This window comes from Anomalospiza imberbis, chromosome 9 (genome assembly GCF_031753505.1).
Source record: "Anomalospiza imberbis isolate Cuckoo-Finch-1a 21T00152 chromosome 9, ASM3175350v1, whole genome shotgun sequence".
NCBI lineage: Eukaryota > Metazoa > Chordata > Aves > Passeriformes > Viduidae > Anomalospiza > Anomalospiza imberbis.
Genome location: NC_089689.1, coordinates 14,374,409 through 14,392,142, shown reverse-complemented (window position 1 = coordinate 14,392,142; position 17,734 = coordinate 14,374,409). Strand labels below are relative to the sequence as shown.

At 38.7% G+C, this 17,734-nt stretch overlaps 1 protein-coding gene across 1 annotated transcript in view; it reads right to left on the bottom strand.

The window, feature by feature from the left end:
* The window catches only part of ABCA4 (ATP binding cassette subfamily A member 4), a 73,035-nt gene that overhangs the window by 23,012 nt on the left and 32,289 nt on the right, over nt 1-17,734 (bottom strand). Inside the window, exons 16-27 of the mRNA XM_068199791.1 lie at nt 15,580-15,802; nt 13,589-13,810; nt 11,974-12,178; nt 9,716-9,814; nt 8,569-8,793; nt 5,974-6,151; nt 4,539-4,670; nt 3,798-3,937; nt 2,713-2,850; nt 2,266-2,453; nt 1,213-1,303; nt 418-623 (exon numbers count right to left, since the gene is read on the bottom strand). Coding sequence (XP_068055892.1) covers nt 418-623; nt 1,213-1,303; nt 2,266-2,453; nt 2,713-2,850; nt 3,798-3,937; nt 4,539-4,670; nt 5,974-6,151; nt 8,569-8,793; nt 9,716-9,814; nt 11,974-12,178; nt 13,589-13,810; nt 15,580-15,802 — 2,047 coding nt within the window. The remainder of the gene's footprint in view (nt 1-417; nt 624-1,212; nt 1,304-2,265; nt 2,454-2,712; nt 2,851-3,797; nt 3,938-4,538; nt 4,671-5,973; nt 6,152-8,568; nt 8,794-9,715; nt 9,815-11,973; nt 12,179-13,588; nt 13,811-15,579; nt 15,803-17,734) is intronic.

The following is a 17,734-nucleotide window of genomic DNA, read 5'->3' as shown; positions in this document are numbered from 1 at the left end:
CACATTTTCTGGTAAGGAAAAGAATAGCTGTAGAACAGTAACCTGACCTTCAGAACACAATACATTATCCTTCAAAATAAAAGAAGAAAATTTGGATACCTTTTGAGTACTTCATATTATCATCAATAATCAGAGGTCTCTTATGAAATACCTCAGAATATAAATGAATGAACAAAGATACCAAAAAAAGGGATGTATTTCAGGCTAATGGGTCAGGCTTCACAAGGCTACAATGAATTAAGGGTTGGATCCTTTCTCTAGGCCCTTCTCAAAGATTTTCTGAGTGTGACACAGCTTATGGGACTAGATTTTGAAGGACATTTTAGGAATTAGGAATTAAATGTTTAAGAACAGGAATAGTCTCAGTAAACATTTTGGGTGCTTATGATGAGGTCAGCAGGTATTTTAATCTGTTACCTCTTCAAGTGGTGTGTCTGAAACTCCAAAACTGCTGAGTCCCAGGTCATCCAGTGTTTCTTCCAGTTCTCTGAAGAGACTGGCATAAGATCGTTGTTTAAAGTTTTTATTGGGCAAAAGATAAGTGAGTTCCTGACCAATGCTTTCAATTAATTTTGCTTCTGGGATATGATGGTGGATTACTTCTGCTAGCTCATTTAGATCTCCTGTGAAAGTGAAAAGAGCGTTCATAGAATGAATATTTAACCATATTAAGCATGATTTCAAAAGCTGTTGTTTGCACTAAAAGGTACTGCTCTATTACATAACTCACAGATACCTCAGTTAATTCTGCACTAGACTGGGCTATGTTGCTAATTATGCTTTGGAACTATGTAGAAGGAAATGATATAAGGTTTGTTAATAAAACACAACCAAATTTTCAGGAATATCCACTTAAATTTTTATCTTATGCAGAAAGGCCAAAATTACTTTTTCTTCTGATAAAGTCTATTTCCTTGCTGTAGATATGCCTCAGTTTTCATTAAAAAATTACACAAAAACTCAACACCATTCTTGTAAAGCACACAATTTTCCAGTTCATCATCTGTACCTGAGACCATATATATACAGAAAAGGGTCAATGGTAAGCAAAACGACACAGAACCCTTATTAAATTCATGTTACAATAGAATACAAATGTTAGACACAAGCACCAAAGAAGTGGGCCTTGGCAGCATTGATGTTTAAGACAAGATTGCAGCATAATAGGACACATAGCTATGTGTTGGAATGCTGAACCATCCTGCTTCTTACCATCCAGTTCCAGCTCTGGAACTCCTTCTTCACTCCTGTGCACACAGTTGGAGCAGGAGCAGGAGCACTGAGATCCACAGCTACAAAATGACTAGCATGGACAAGCAAGAGATAAAATTATTAAAGTGCTTCAGTTACACTCAAAACAGGATGTAAAGGCCGTCAATATTTGAACAGCTTGAGTCAATGAAAAATATGTCATATCCAGAGCATCTTGAACATACTATACTGAAAATAATTTGAAGACTGGATTAAGCAATGCAGAAAACATAGATCCATCTGCACAAATCAATTCTAAACTAAATACAAAATACCTGGGGGAATGCAATCAGCAGGGGCCATGTGTGTTCAGATTGTGTTGCTACTAGGACTGGAAGCACTATGTTAACAGTAAGCACCCAGAATCCTACTTTTCAAGCTGTGAGAGGCTGGTTTAGCTATGGATAAATGTAGACTTTTCTGGTGTCTGAGGCACTTACCAGACTACCTGATGTTTAAAATCAGTGTACTGCAAAAGCAAGCATCAGAAAGACCTGTATATGGACAAAGGCAACTCGAGAGCTGGAGTTGTTTAGCCTGGAGAAGGGAAGGCTCCAGGGAGACCTTAGAGACCCTCCAGCACCTAAAGAGGGCTACAAATGAACTGGACAGGGACTTCTTCCAAGCATGTAGTGACAGGACAAGGGGAAATGGCTTTAAACTGAAAAGGGATAGATTTATATTAGATATTAGGTGGAAATTCTATACTGTGATGGCACTGGAACAGGTTACCCAGAGATGCTGTGGATGCCCCACCCTGGAGGTGTTCAAGGCCAGGCTGGATGGGGTTTGACCAACCTGGTCTAGTGGAAAGTGCCCTGCCCACAGCATGGGGGTTGGAACTAGATGATCCTTAAGGTCCCTTCCAACCCAAACCATGCTAATATAATAGTAATAATTATATAATCATATGATTAACTGCAGTTTTGTACAATGTCAAGCAGCACTTAAGTGCTTTTTACCTTAGTGCAGTGCAAGTATTACTCAGATTACATGTACTACATTCATACTTACTGTAGCCCTTCCCATTTTTGTGGTTCTCATTTTACGAACAAGGGTGAGATAAAAGCCAGAGCCAAAACAGTTCTTTAGGAATACAGGAGAGCCTGAGCAGAAGAGTTTCCCTTGAGATATGATGGCTACTCTGTCTCCAAGGATGTCTGCCTCATCCATATGATGGGTTGACAGGATAATTGTTCTGCCTAGAAGGAACAAGGTAGAATGTTCAAGGCATGGACTCTCTCTGCAACTCAAAACTGCATTTAGCTTTTTGGCAATTATTTCTCTGCACCAAAGCCAGTCCCAGGTTTTCCACAACCATTCTGTTCAAAGAATCTTGTTTGCTTGTATTCATGTCCCACTACTCATGACAGTTTACACAGCAGGCACATACTGCATCAATGACAAGTTTAAAAAATCCCACCAAAAAAATCAAATAGTTTCTACTCTCAAATCTCTTACCTGGGCGATATTTCAGCAGAAGATCCCAGATAGATCGTCTGGAATATGGATCAACTCCAGAAGTGGGCTCATCCAAGACTACCACTTTTGCTTCACCCACAAAAGCAATGGCAACAGACAGTTTCCTTTGCATTCCACCTACCAGAGGACAATCACATCCAGGAGTGTAACATGAGTTATATATGTCATGGGGATGTAATTAAAACTGCTTTTTGTTGTCGGGACAAACTGCTACAAGTAAAATGAAACCTGTCCTAAGACACATATCTGCAAAGATAAATTAATAGTAATTTTTCTTCTGAAATTCAAACCAGATTATTTATATACATATAAATAATAAATTTTTTCATCTACACATTGCATTTTCTGCTTCTTGCCAGAAGCAGGAAGATGTGAGGTATCATGTTCTTTTGTGAAACAAACCAACTTTTTTTTTATAATTGCAATCAGGACAAAGTAGTGTAAGAACAGATGGCTGTTTATTCAAATCAGTCTTTGGATGTGAAAGTGAGAGTTATTCAAACACACTATGTGCATTTGTACCTTCAGAATGGAAGAAACTACTCCTACCAAATAATACAGTACTATGGAGCACTGATCCATACAGTGGGGCAGAATGATAGTATAGTATTTCATTTGCCTTGAAATAATAGGAGGGGTTTTTTGTTATATTAACTGATTTTATATATATATATATATTTATATATATACATATTTAAAACTAATAGCTTCAAGTATATTTGAATTTGTTGCATATTTATAAGACATGGAAGCTTTAGGGACAGGTTGTGCCAGCTTTACTACTTGTACAGTCCCATTTACTCCTTGAAAAGAAAGCTTCCGCCCAGTGCGCATTGATGTGTCAGAATATGGCCTCAAATATGTAACTTGACCAATAAGTGCCCAAAGGCCAGGTAGGATGGGGCTGTGAGCAACCTAGTCTAGCAGAAGGTGTTCCTGGGTATGGCAGGGGGTTGGAACTAGATAATTTTTAACATCCCTTCCAATCCAAAACATTCCATGGTTCTATGAGAGACAAAGAAATGGCAACATGACAAAACATGTTAGAAAATTCCTGTGGGCACCTGACAAATTCTGAGCTTCTTCATTTCTTTTATGGGTGAGGCCCATGTCTTCCACCATTGTTTCCATCTCTTGCTCAGCTTCTTCCCTGGATCTTCCTTTCAGTTGAGAATAAAACAAGATGTGCTCTGCTACAGTAAGGCTGTGACATCAGACAGAAAGGCAAGAAAGAACGTTAACTGAATAAACTGTTTTTATTCCCAAGCAGCAATAAATTCACTCTAGCTTTATCTTGCTAAAGAAAGAGAGGTTGCATTACCCTAAAAGATCTTCTTTGGGATCAACACACTTCACTTGGAGGTCATAGTCTCTTTCTTTGCCTTTTCAAAGCAGAACCTGTTACTAAAGGAACAGGTATAGCAGGCACCAAACCATCCATTTATGGGAATAAAATGGAAGAAAGTCTGCTGTTGAGACGAACACAAACTAATGGAAGTGAAGCTGGAAATCACCAGAGAGGGCAGTAAATGGTTGAGTGGTAGTAAGAAATGGGCATAAAAATATCCTGCTACTGCACAGTCAATTCATATTTTTTTGCTTTAGTGGTCCTAAATTGTAGTGCATGAACCTCCAGGATAACTCCTGCTAACCTACACTACTACAGAAAACACCAGGAGCATTGTTATTTTCCTAAGAAACTTTGTTCCCAGTGAAATGCTGCAGGAGATTTCTCCTGCATTGGGGATTCTCACACGTGCAGACTGGGATGCTTCTCCTTGAAGCCAGTATGGAGTGACACTTACTGATTGAATAGGATGTTGTGCTGAGGGCACATCCCTAATCTGTGCCGAATGGAGTCCATGTGAGTCTGGATGTCCAGGCCTCCAACCAGCACAGTTCCAGACGTGGGTGGGAAGAGGCCTGTCAGTATTGACCTGGAAAACAAAATGAGGAAATTCCCCCTCTCCTATGTCGCTGTGTTAGATAAGGAAGCTGCATTACATGATTCCACTAGATGGAGCATGATGACTTCTTACTATAGACCTTGAAGAAACAACTCCAGTGAAAAGCATGTATGTAAGTACTCTTGATCTGCTACAGAGAATCTGATGGATCTGCTAATGTCATTTTTGATACAACTGTCTATATGGTTCTGGCTTCCATCAAGAAACTGTTTTAATTCAACATGTTATATCACCCCAACATACAAATGGTCTAAAATGAAGCTCAGTAGGATGAAAAAAGAATAAAGGTTTGAGGTCTCTAGCCATGCTGACTCATGCCCTAAATCTTTATATTCTATAAACTACAAAAGCAAATGGCATGTTGTAAATGAGCGGCATCTCTTAATAGATTTGGGTGATTAGTGGATTTTTCAGTTTAAAAAAGTTCAAAGCAATAAAAAAAAATTGTTTTGATCAGAATAATAAACCCCCTCAAATTTACAAAACATTTCAGCAGATTAGGATGCTTTTATTTTGGGTTGAACATATTCCTTGTGAAACAATTTTAAAAAATTATCAAGTAATTTAAAGTGCCTTTGAAATAAAAGTGTTTTAATTGAAAAACCCTAAAGTATTCTGCCAAGAAAAGTAATAATGAAATACATTCAATTCTTTCAACATTTGGTGAACTTGTCACAGATTTATAAAAGGTTTTGTTCACCAACGAATCCTATTTTGCCAAATAAGGTTCTGTAAAAATTAAACATCATTGAAGTCCAGCTTCCTGGGATGCTAGGTTTCTAGGACTAGAGGAGCATTTTAAGCTGGACATGGATCTTGCATGCGTGTAGCCATTTTATTTAAAGAGGGCCTGTATTTTATACTCCTTTGCACCCAGACCAATAGATGTGACTGACCTAGAGCCAGTCAGAGAAACCAAGAACATGTGGAATGTAGTGGCTTGCAAATTTTTTCTTTCAGCCAGAAGATCCTTCTCTTTCTTCACCTATGGTAGTTTAGCCAAGGGAAGTGAATTCTGGGGGAGACAATTGCTTCCTTTTCTCTGGACTTTCACTTGTTTGTGTCATGCACAACTTCCCTCCCAGGGCTTTAGCTAATCCAGAATATCTTCTTTATGCCTAGGGGCAGCATTTCCCTGTCTGGAAAAGGCCTAATGCTGTGTGTTAAGCCAGCTGCAGGGGTGGTAGGGAGACAAGGGAAGAGTGAAAAGAAAAGACTGCCCCAGCAATACAGCACTGCCCTGGATTTGCTTCTTCTAAAAGAAGAGACTTACATGGTAGTTGTCTTTCCTGCTCCATTGTGACCAAGGAAGGCTGTGATCTGATCCTCATAAAAAGTAATATTTATCCCATCTACTGCTGGTTTGGGCCTGTTTGCAAAAATCTTCACCAGGTTCTGAATGCACACTCCTGGAATCAATCCTGTTGGCTCGGGCTCAAAGAAGGTATTTACTTGAAAGACAAGAAATCAGAAATGAAAACAGAATCAAAGCACCTGTTTTAATCCTAGTTCTGATGATGACAACACATCAGTAGGTGCAGAAGCAATAGCACATACCCAGCATAATACAGCATCATGCTCCAGGGCCAGATTCTCCAAGTCACACCAGTTCAAAACTAAGGCCAGGTTTCTAATTGCAGTGCAATTTATTTAGATTCATCCTCACATCTATGACATGAGAAGCAGAGCCCACAGTTGTGGTGGTTTGTGGAGAGGTAACTCATTGGACCAGGGGGAACTGAACATGCTTTCTGTTCTCATTGTGTAGCAGGAAGATTATTTGGAATTGTTTTCTGGAAATACTTAGATAGGCTGAGAGATTACATTAAACAAGCAGCAGGTTGCCGTTCTAGCTGGGCTGAAATCTGCCATTCAAATAATCTGCCCAGCTGTGCATTCTTTGACCATGATGCTTAAAAAACCTCCCCCAAACACAAACAAAACACAACAACAAAAACATTTGCCTTTAATCCTGGTAGGTGAAATTTACCCCATTGCTGAGACCAGGTCAAGATTTAGATAGTACCTAACATGAGCACTACATGAGATGGCTTTCTCTCAGGAATAAAAATGCATTATTGCAAATAGCACCATCAAGACCTTTTATTGCACCAGCTTCTAGACAAAACAAACTTCCTTTGAAGTAAATTAAGCCCTTGAGCAATGTGAATTATAGGAGTTGAGAAACGGAAACTAAAGACACTGTCCACTTTTGTTTACAGAGAGTGCTTTAGCCTTTGTAGGAAGGCTTATTTTGCAATTGCAGTTTACTTAAATTGTTTAATACCCAGCAGGCCCATGTGGAGAGCAGCCAATGCAAGCTGGGTGAAACCAGCCCCACATCCACCAGTGGCTTGTGTGACTGTCATTATTGTCACTGGCAGGACTCAGGAAATAGTTCCAAATTTGTGTATTATGAGAGAGCTGTGTATATTACAGAACAGTTGCAATAATCAACATAGAATGGGTAGCACTATTTTAGATAAAATTATGTTTATGAGTAACTTTTCTTTTGACTTGTGAAAAGAATCTAGGTTTCCATTAACCTTGCTGGGACAAATAGAAACATCTCTGTATTCACAAAAGTTCACATAAAGTCTGGCTAGATAGTTATCCCTATCCTGGCAATTGAGGCACCTTCCTTGGTTTTTTATGTTTCATAATCTTAGATCATATTTGTCTGCAAGACTCACTGACAAGTTGTGAGGCAAATTCTCTGATGATCTCCCCTAGTATCTGCTTTGCATCACCTGAAGGACACTGATGGAAGGTTGAGCTCTTTTTTTTTTTTGTGACTAATATTTCTCCATTTTGATTCTATATCCTCATTGTCATTGAACTGTACTAGGTCTGCTCTTGGTTTCTCCTCATGCCTCCCAGTTCTTGGGTGGCTGAAAGGGAAGACAGGCTTTTTTTGTGCAGTGACAGGCAGAAAGCCCTTCCTTTGTGGCCATGGAGCAGTAGGAACCTGGGAACTAAGGAGTAAAGCACGAAAAAGATAAGGCAGTACTAAGAGAAGATTGGCTGAAATAACCTTTAACCTCTGCCTGTCTTTTTCCTTTGAAGTCCTGTGCTGTTTCCATTCACCCTGAATGCATGTTTTCAGTGCCTACGTGAGGAGCTCTGATGACCCCACTTTTATCTCTTGCTTTTCAAGAGAGTCAGAAAGGGTTCAGAGCTGCCTGTAGCATTTACTTGTGCTACAGAATCCACATGCATTCCTCTGAGCATCTCATACAGAAAACTCCTCTGGCTCACCACAAAAGAAGACATTGGGGCTTGAAAACAAGACAGGTCATTCAGGAATTCTTAGGTGATGGCTAATGTCAGCATCAGAAAAGGCTGCAGACAGACACACAGAGCACTTCAGATAAATCCCTCTGAAACCAAGCTTTTCCTACTGAAGCAAAACACACTAAACATAGGCAAAAAAAAAAAAAAAAAAAAAGAAAACAAACGGGGTGGGACTAAGAGGGAAGAACATTCCCGTCAGCATATTTTTATTGAAGTCATGGCTCTGTTTAATTTTAAAAAGTCAATGTATGTGTCTCTGAGGCTTGCCTCAGCATGAAAACTAACTTGCCAAATAAACAGCCTGCATTTGTATGATTAAAAAAAAAGTTAAAGAGCTCTTCTGGAAGCCAGCTGTCTTAAGTGTGGTGGCTAAAATATTCTAAGGGATGATGAATGCAGAGGAATAAATAAGAGTCCATGTCTCTCTGTGCTTAGCTCTGGCAGTTACATGCTCTCACCTACTGGGCCTCTACTAGCTCTTGTAGCTTGGCTCCAATTACTGCTATGTCTAGTTTGGTATGAAGTACAATGAGTATAATATCTCAGAAGTACTCAGGTTGCTCTCTCTCCTTACTATTAATTTCATCTTTGTCCTGGACATCTGTCTTAGGCTTCCCCTGCTCGCCGGGTTCTTTTTCTCGTTTGTGTTTACATTGTTTGTTTTTACCATCCTTCTTCCCCTGGCTGTCACTCTTTTCTTCTGTTTTTTCAGGTTCTTCAGATTTATTTGTGTTGCTTTCATTTTTTTCCCTTTCCATGGTCTTCTGATCCACACAACCTTCTGACTCTGGACTTTTTTCTATATAAACCAAAAGTAATCAAGATTTAATTAACAAAAATTTAATATTCTCTTATCTCTAGAGGTATTTTGAGGAAAAGGAAATAATCCTAAGCCTTGAGCTTTTCAAGGGCTTTGTAGAAGACAGGATAAAATAACAATCAGCACAATCCGGCTGCTTGAGATAATAATAGAATAATTTAGATCAGAAATTACTTCCAAAGACTTCCTGTTCAATACTCAAAAAATATGGCCAATTCAGATCATGGCAACTATCTCCAAAGATAGAGATTTCACAACCTTTATGAACAACCTGTTACAGTGTTCTAACTACCTCCATAATAAATACATTTTTCCTTATATTGAATCTGAATTCCTGTTTTCCAGCTTATATCCATTGCCTCTCATCTTTCCACTAGACACATCTGAGAAGTCTAGCTCTTTTGAGCTTCCTCTCTTCAGGCTGAGCAGACCCAGCTTTCTCAGCATCTTCTATGTGACACACTCCAGCTCCTAATCAACTTGCTGGCTCTTTACTGAGCTTTTTCACGTTGGTACAAGGGTGGCACAGATTATGATCTTGCTTAGAAACAGAAAGTAAACAGACTTAAATTAGTGTCAAACTATACAGAAAAGAGTCAGGTTTAAAAAAGTAGGGAACCTCACTCTAAGATTAACATTTCATGGATGTTGTGCTGAGCAGTAAGAACTCCTTGAATGTCTCAAAAGAGACAGGCCTTAAAGGCTCTCAGATGGAACAGTGACTCACCTCCAATGACTCTAATGATAGCACGACACTCCAAGTTCAAAGGCACTTGCCAAGACTCCCAGTGATGGCAGTCTCTCACCTTTCCAGCAGGCCAGATAATGGAAATATTATGCAGTCACCTTTAAGCAATTCAGTGAAGTTATTTCTAAAAAACAAAGTTTTAAAAGAACTCACCATCAGCAGTTGCTGTTTTCTCAGCTTCTGGGCTTCTGGAGCCAAGCCAATAGGATTCCAGCACAGGGAAATACCAAGGCTGTGGTAACCCATAGTCCCCTAAAACAAAAATAAGTAGGTAAAGTGCACTTCATAACCTCATTCTGCAGTAGGCACAAATTCATCTCTGCAAAGCCTAATTCTAAACATTTGCAGTCCTAGTGTTGCATATCAGGTCAAACCATATACCAAGTAGTTGACAGAACAGATTTTGTTCACAGATTTTTTTTTTTTCTTTTGGACAGGGGTAAAATATTCAGAAAATGTGATTTGACTTGCCTTACCTTGTCTTAAGTAGAAAGTAGTTTAATTGCAGAATGAAGCTATTCCCTGAATCCTTACCAACCAGGCAGCAGCTCACTGCTTAAGGTGGGATCCTAGCCTCACTCAGGAACTTTCTTTTAATGCCCACTTAACACTTAAGGCTTGACATGACTGAAAAACTTTTTAAATTTACACTTATTACGCTGGGGCTGAATTTACAACTGGTAATGAGAAAAGACATGCTGACTTATTTCAGAACACAGCCTTTCAGGAAAAGTGACAACAGTGTAATCCTCTTAAACAAAAATGGGTTTTTTTAGTTACAGGTTAATTCAGTTTGGATAAGAGACAGCACAATAACATTACCAGATCTTGGCAGGTCAGATCAGAGTTACTGGAAGTCAATACTGCTTTCCTGGATCATACTGATTTATAGAATGCAGGAATTTGAGCTTCTATGTTTAAAACTGGCATCTTTGTGAACCCAGATATTATTTGCCTTGTGTTACTTATTCAAAACAGGCAAGGGGATCTGTGATACTCATAAAAAGATGGTCAGTTTTATTAATTGAAAACCATTGCTTATGAAAGTGCCTACTTCTGAAGTAACAGAAACTACCTGTGTTTCAGCCAACCACTTTTACTCCTATTCATGCACAGAAATGCTCTGTCTGCATTCACAAACAGTCTGCCTTGTTATGGACTGGATTATCCTCCTCTGAAACTGGTGGCTAAAACAACAGCTTCTCATTCAGGATGAATGCAAACTCCAGTGAAATATGCTATGGAGCAGAATGCTCGAGTAGCCAAAGGGCCATTGTGCCAATGGGTGGCTGGTTTCAGAGCAGACTTGAGCAGGACTAGAACCATAGGGTTCAAAGAATTATCCAGGGAATTCCTGTAGTAACCTCAAATAGTACAGCATTAATTTAGCAGGGCTGCATATGTGTGACAGAAAAATGCTATGAGAAATTCTACAGAAAGAGAGCAGCAGAAAGACAAGACAGAGCAAATATTTGGAGCAAGTGAAACTACTAACTAGAACCCCTGAAAGATGCTACTTTTGTGTAAAGTGCTAACAGAAAAAAAATGTATCTATGAATGAAGAAATTTCTATTGTTTAATTCCTGCTGTGTTCATGCAAATAGTCAATTGTCCACTCTTTTTTTAAAATGAGTTGCGAAAAAGAAAAAGAAAAATAAAAAGAAAAAGAAAAAGAAAAAGAAAAAGAAAAAGCCATCTGCCAAGAACACCTTCTGGAACTGCAGTTCACATACAGGAGCAATAATCTGATGAAAAGAAAGTTCACTTGCTTGTACAGCATAAGAGTTGGCAATTATATTGTAACAATATTCAATATGAAGCAAGATAACCATTTAAGCTAGAAGGACAAATCACTTTTTCACACAGAAGTTTCCAGAATTTTGTAATTGGTAACAAAGAAAATCCTTTTGTGACTTTGTATTAGAACCATGATTTCCATTTAGAAATAAAATAAATCCACACAGGAACTTTCACAACTGCCAATGGCACAGCATGTGTCTTTGGAAACAGTACCATCCTTTAAGAAACAGTTTGCATAACATGACCAAAGTATACATGTGAATTAGAACTGTCAAATCTATATTTTTTAAAATTTAAAGAAATCTCACTAAAAATGGTTGAAACTTTTCAAAGGAAAAGTGTGTAAACAAAATGGGATTTTAACAGATGATGTTTTTGTAGATTTATTTTCTATTTAAATTATAAAACAGGACTAGAAATCACATCCTCCTTTTTACTCTTCCTTCTTCATTCTTTTCAGGAATAAAACAGGAGAGAGAAAAAAGGAAGAGAGAAAAGTGGAAGTCCTTAATAAACCAGGTCAAACACCCTGTTTCTGCCAGTGAAATATGCAGAGACTGATTAGACTAACACAGTTTGCAGCAACCTTCACTACTTTGTATCTTGCATACCTGGAAAAACATTATCGAGATACCAAGAGAGTATTCCATAGAGAAAAGCATCAAAAATCATCATGCTAATGGAAAAAAGAAAACTATATTCATCTCCTTCCAGGGGACTGGTTCTGATGTTACCCCACTGTAGGCCAAGACCTTGCTCTTCGTACCGGGACAAGTATTCCGTACCAAACCCAAAAGCTACTTGAGAAAGCAAACTCTGGAATAAAGGAAAAAAAACATTCAGTTTCAGTCCTGACAGAGGGACACTTTACAAAAAAAAAAAAAAAAACCAAAAAAAAACAAAACAAAAAAAAAAAAAAAAAAAAAAAAAACCACCACCATAAGAAGAAAACAAAAAACCCAAAACAAACCAAAAAAACCCTGACTTTTAGGGACCAGACTTTAAAACTTGCCTAACAAATGACATAAGAAAAGTTGTTTCACTTTTATATTGGCCTGTAATGTTTAATTTTCTGTAATTCTAAGCAGTATTTAGCTGTAATAGACTGAATTCAACCTTGGCTGTACTTTCTTTAACTACTAGGCAACCTTCACAAATTTTTTTTTCTTCATTAATGTCTGTTTGGAAAATACTATAGGTGCATCTAGAAATTTACAGTGTACATCTTTGACTATCTAGAGAAACAAAGTATTTCCTGAGTGTATGAGGCAGGGCCACTATAAGTAACATGACAGAAAGTACACCAGATGATCAGGATATGGAAAACCACAACTGCTTCCCCTGTCATGTCTGCTGGCTGATTCTAACACAACAAACTAATAAACCAGTAGTTTATACTTAGTTTATAACTTAATACTCTTAGTTACAGCTTTGGAAGTGTTTTGTTTTCTTTTTCCTTTTTCCTTCTATTTCCTAGTGCAAGAAGAGAAGACAGTTCTTTTACCTATGGTGTTAGAAATGGTAAAAAGAGGGAGACTGGACTCAAAACACCCGCTCTCCTTCCTGACTCAATGGGCGACAGAAAATCAACCTGAGTAATTTTGTAAGATCACGGCTCCATCTCAAAAAAACAGCAAGAACTTTCCAGCTCCCCTGACTTGTTAAGTATCTTACCTAAAATGGAAGAGAACCAACAAGGAAGCACTGCATGGAGAATGTCTACAACTCATTAGATGACAGGTATTTCTCAGAACTTTGGCACTGGGGTTCAATTCCTGAACTTTATGGTTCAGGTAAAGAAGGAATGTGAACCTGAGGTCTTCTTATCCTCAGACATAGGGTGTTAAGTAGTTTATAGCACATGAAAAAGATAACTGCCCCCATTTTGTGAACTGCCTTCATATTTATTAAACATACCAGAAGTTGGATTTGCTTTGACTTATGAGGAAATATTCAAAACATTTAAAACATTTTACTATGCTAATTTCCTGGAATTCAAAACATAAAATAAATTTTATTGAATTTTCCAAAAGCTCTGAAGATAGATCTTGCACTAGGCCTGCTAATGGCTTCCATACTTGCAATCCTTAATTATTTAAGAGAGATTTAGAGGTCTCCCTCTCTGAGTGAAAAAAGTCAAGAGGAAGAGGTGTGCAATACTTTGTGATTCACATATGCACTGTGAGAAGGGGAGCAGAGATGCCATGGAACCAGTGAAAGGCTTACTGCTAGGATCTTCAGATTAACAGTCAGACGGTCTTGCCAGACAAAGCAGACAATGTGGGGCAGGTACAAGGTGAAGTAGATGACTCCACTGCAGGCAGCTGCCAGATTTGCTTTGGAGAAGAAGGTGCTGAACAAGAAACACTGCATTATGGTGGCTGTGGTGAATGTCAGGAGGAATAGAAAGAACAGAAGTGGATTGCTATAATGTAGCACTTGTCCATGCTGTAAACAAAAGGAAAACAGAAAAATTTACAGGTATTGCTGCTTTCTAGAAGCTAGCAGGGAAGGTCAGAATTGCTATCAACACATAACAGGTAAAGAGTAATAAGCCAGCCTTTCTTACCTAATATGACTTCTAACTCTCCCAGGTATTAGTTTCAACAGCTGAGGTCATTATAATAACAAATCCTTCATCTAACTTTATCCCTGCTCTTGAATTATGACTTCAGGTTAGTATGACAGAATGAACAAAATTCATAACCGAGTGAAAACAGACATTCTGCCCCTGTCTTAACAAGTAAATGATTCCAAGCAAGATCTGCCCCCTTGGACACTCATGCATTTTAAATAAAACTATTTGAAATATTACAGTAAACTTTCATTTATCTCTGCACCATCCCTTCAATCCACTTGCTTGATGTACAGAAAAGACAACGTAAGGAAGTGTTACAAAACACATCTTTAAAAAAACCCACAATAAATCTACAGACAAATTATACAGCTTCTGCACCTGGCTGTTATTCAAACAGAAGCATATCACATCTGAGGAATCCAAGTGCAATTTCTCAGAGATCCTTGTGTATTAACTGACCCACTGGGTGAACTTTTATTGACTTTTCTTCATAAGAGCTTTTGTGGATTAAACGCTCCCTCTCAAGAAGAACAGAGACTGCTGCCAATTATATATGTAGTCTTTAAAACCAATGTTGAGACCGATTTATTAGGTCAATTTATATAATGCTCAAATAGGTCTTTCAGGCTATAAGTAGGTCTCAGCATGGTTGCAACATCCTACTGGGCCTTAGAGACTGATTTCTTTATCAACAGGGATGCAATGTCTCATAAGAATGTATTTACAAAGGTGCCTCACACAGACATAGTGAAATATGGGAAAGAAGGTGAATTGCAGGTACAAGCACATTCCTCTTTGATATTAATTACCTCCTGATTTTTAATTAAACCAGTGTAGCAAATAAAGTGAGCTTTATCTAGCCACCCAAGCTGCAACGGAAACACCAGAACTACAACAACTCATCAGGACATGCTGGTAAGACAGAGCAGCCCGAACCCTAACTATGTATTTATACCAATACCATCTCCCCACGTCGGAAAAGATGCAAGGGCATTCTTCCTTATCAAAATGCCATAGATTTATATGATAAAATATAGCAGCAAGCTCTCAATATAAAGCTTGGTTCTCAGGTAGTGGAGACAAAAGGTAATCCTCAGAGACAACATCTGAACTGTCCTGAAAAGTTGTATAAATTACAGTAATTCTGAGTCACTGGTGCAAAAGGTGGATTTTTTTTAGGTTTTCCTGAAAGTTCTGTTCTTGCAGTCGCTTCTTCCATTGAAACAGCTGCACAGTTTCTAAGCAGACAAGCACTGGATATTAAAAATTAATCACATATAGTGAATTGCAGGATTAAAATTCTGCAAATTATTATCTCTTTGATTTAAAACAACACTTAATTATTTATTGGGAGATCAGCATCTGCCTACAGAAAATATGATATACAGAGTAACCAGCCTGATGTATTTTCTATGAGGGATCTCACAATAAATCTTTACTAGTGCATTTATTGTTCTATCTCTGCCAAGTGCTGATGCTGTTATGAGGTCTGCTTAGAAGAATGTGTCTGCTACGTGCTGTGATCAGAACAGGCCTCCACCATTCACATCTCCCTGTCAATGGCTACTATTCTTTCTCAACAGCAAATTGGTATCAGGAGTGCAAACACAAGAGTGAGTTTGAGAGTAGCTGTCCTTACCATAATCAGAGCTGTGAGGAGGAATGTGCTCACAGCCATCATGGAAAAGCTGTCTAGGAACCAAGTGCACCAAATCACACCATTGGTTATGCCCCTGATCTTCATAGCCTCTTTCAGACGCATTTCTTTCTCCAGCACTATACTCTTCACAGTCATGGAGACTGAATATATCCAAGCTAGCACCATGAAGATGGGAAAGGCGCGGTTTAAGGTGATCATGAAGCTATCAAAACAAGAAGGAATAAATTAAATTTAGGTAAAATAGAGAAGTATTAGAGGAAAAGGAAAAGGAGTGGGGAAGAGTGTATTAATTAAATACAGAACTGTAAATTCTCAGTCCAAACATCAATAACATGTCACTAATAAACTTCACAAGCATCCTAAATATTAATAAAGTAATGGTTTCTGCATTCCCACGAGACAGATGAATGTTATTTCTATTTTAAAAAGAGGTTCTAAGGATTATTGAAGGCTACAAAATATGTGGCGCCTCATGAAAATACATCTCTCTTCACAGTGAATTTGAATTTCCATAATGCCTTTACTATGATCCACAAAGAATATTTTAAGACATATGTTAATGTTAACAATATGGGAGTGTCACTGTCTTTCTGCTCCAAAGATTCACTGACAAGAGAAATAAACAAATTAGTCATTAAAACCATCATATACTGCCAGCAAGGCTGCTGAAATTCCTACAAACCATGAGTCAGGGTATTGGATCTAGCTGAGACAGAGTTAACTTTCCCCATAGGAGCCCTCATAGTGCTGGGTTTTGCATGGATAGCTAGAAAGGTGTTGATAATACTCCAGTGTTTTGCCTGCAGCTGAGTAGTGCTGGCACAGCATCTGAGCTATCTGTCCAGCATTCCCACTTCACCACTAGGCAGGGGTGCAGAATATTGGGAGGGGACACAACCAGTACCACTGATCCAATGTGACCAAAGGTATATTCCATATTGTGTCCACTCAGATATAAAATCTAAGAAAAAGGAGGAGAAAGTGCAGGGTATTTGATATTTACAACACTTCTCTTCCAAAGCAACTGCTATGCATGATGAATCCCTGTTTCCCAGGAAACAGCTGGACATTGCTGGATGGGAAATAGTGAATGAATCTTTGGGTTATTTTTTGCTTTAGCTTTAGTAAAGAGCCTTATCTTGACCTATGAGTTGTTTTCCATCTTAATTTCTTCTCCCTTCTTGCTGAGGAAGAAGGTGATAGAGAGGCTTGGTGGGCACCTGGCATCCAGTCATGGCCAACTCACCACAGCCCTTGGCGTGCAGTGCGGGCCGAGCCAGAGGCAGTTTTCCATTAAGCACGCTATAGTTACAGGAGTTATTAAGCAAGGTCCTGTGCAGGACACAGTTTGTCAGCTGCACTGTTTATCTCTTCATTTTGCTGAGTCTGGGAACACATTAACATAAACAATGTCTCCCTGGCATTGATGGCCTTGCTGTGCTGGGGGAGTTATCTTGTGAAGAAGATGAGGGAATACATCTCCCACTCCCTAGTAAAGATTGATGTGGATGGTTTTATTATTCAGGCTCCCAGGGTACTTGTTCATCCTTATGTGAGCTGTTTAATACTACTAATTAACACTGCTACGTATTACGGGGTTTGGGGAATCCAGTGTTGATTGTTTAAAGGCCAAAAGCTCATAGTTGCTAAGGGCAAGGAGCAAAAAGTCTTCGGCTTCCTAAGTCTGAGCCCTCTAGAACTATGTTTTTGCCATACGCTATCAAAGCTATGTCAGTTTCAAAACATAGAGAAAATCTTCATTTTTTCACCAAAAAATTCCTGAAAAGCAATCTGGTTTGGAGAAACAAACCCATGCTTTTGTGATATGGCCTGGGGCACACTGAGTTTTATCTGCTGATGGACACATGTGACCAGCACTAGGCCGTGCACAGCACAGCCTACAGGTTACCATGAGGCTGCATGTGCCTCACATAAGCAGGATCTTTGCAGAGGCCATCACTGAGTTTGGATATCAGCCCTGAACTGCATGTGGCTACTGCAGGCTTCTGAGAACTTTTACAAAGATGGGGTTTCTGCCTCTTCAATATTTAGTGGAGAAGAAATAGACAGCAGGCTTGCTAGAGTGATGTTTTGTCAGACCAACACATAATGAGTGATGGAAATGGCAGGTCAA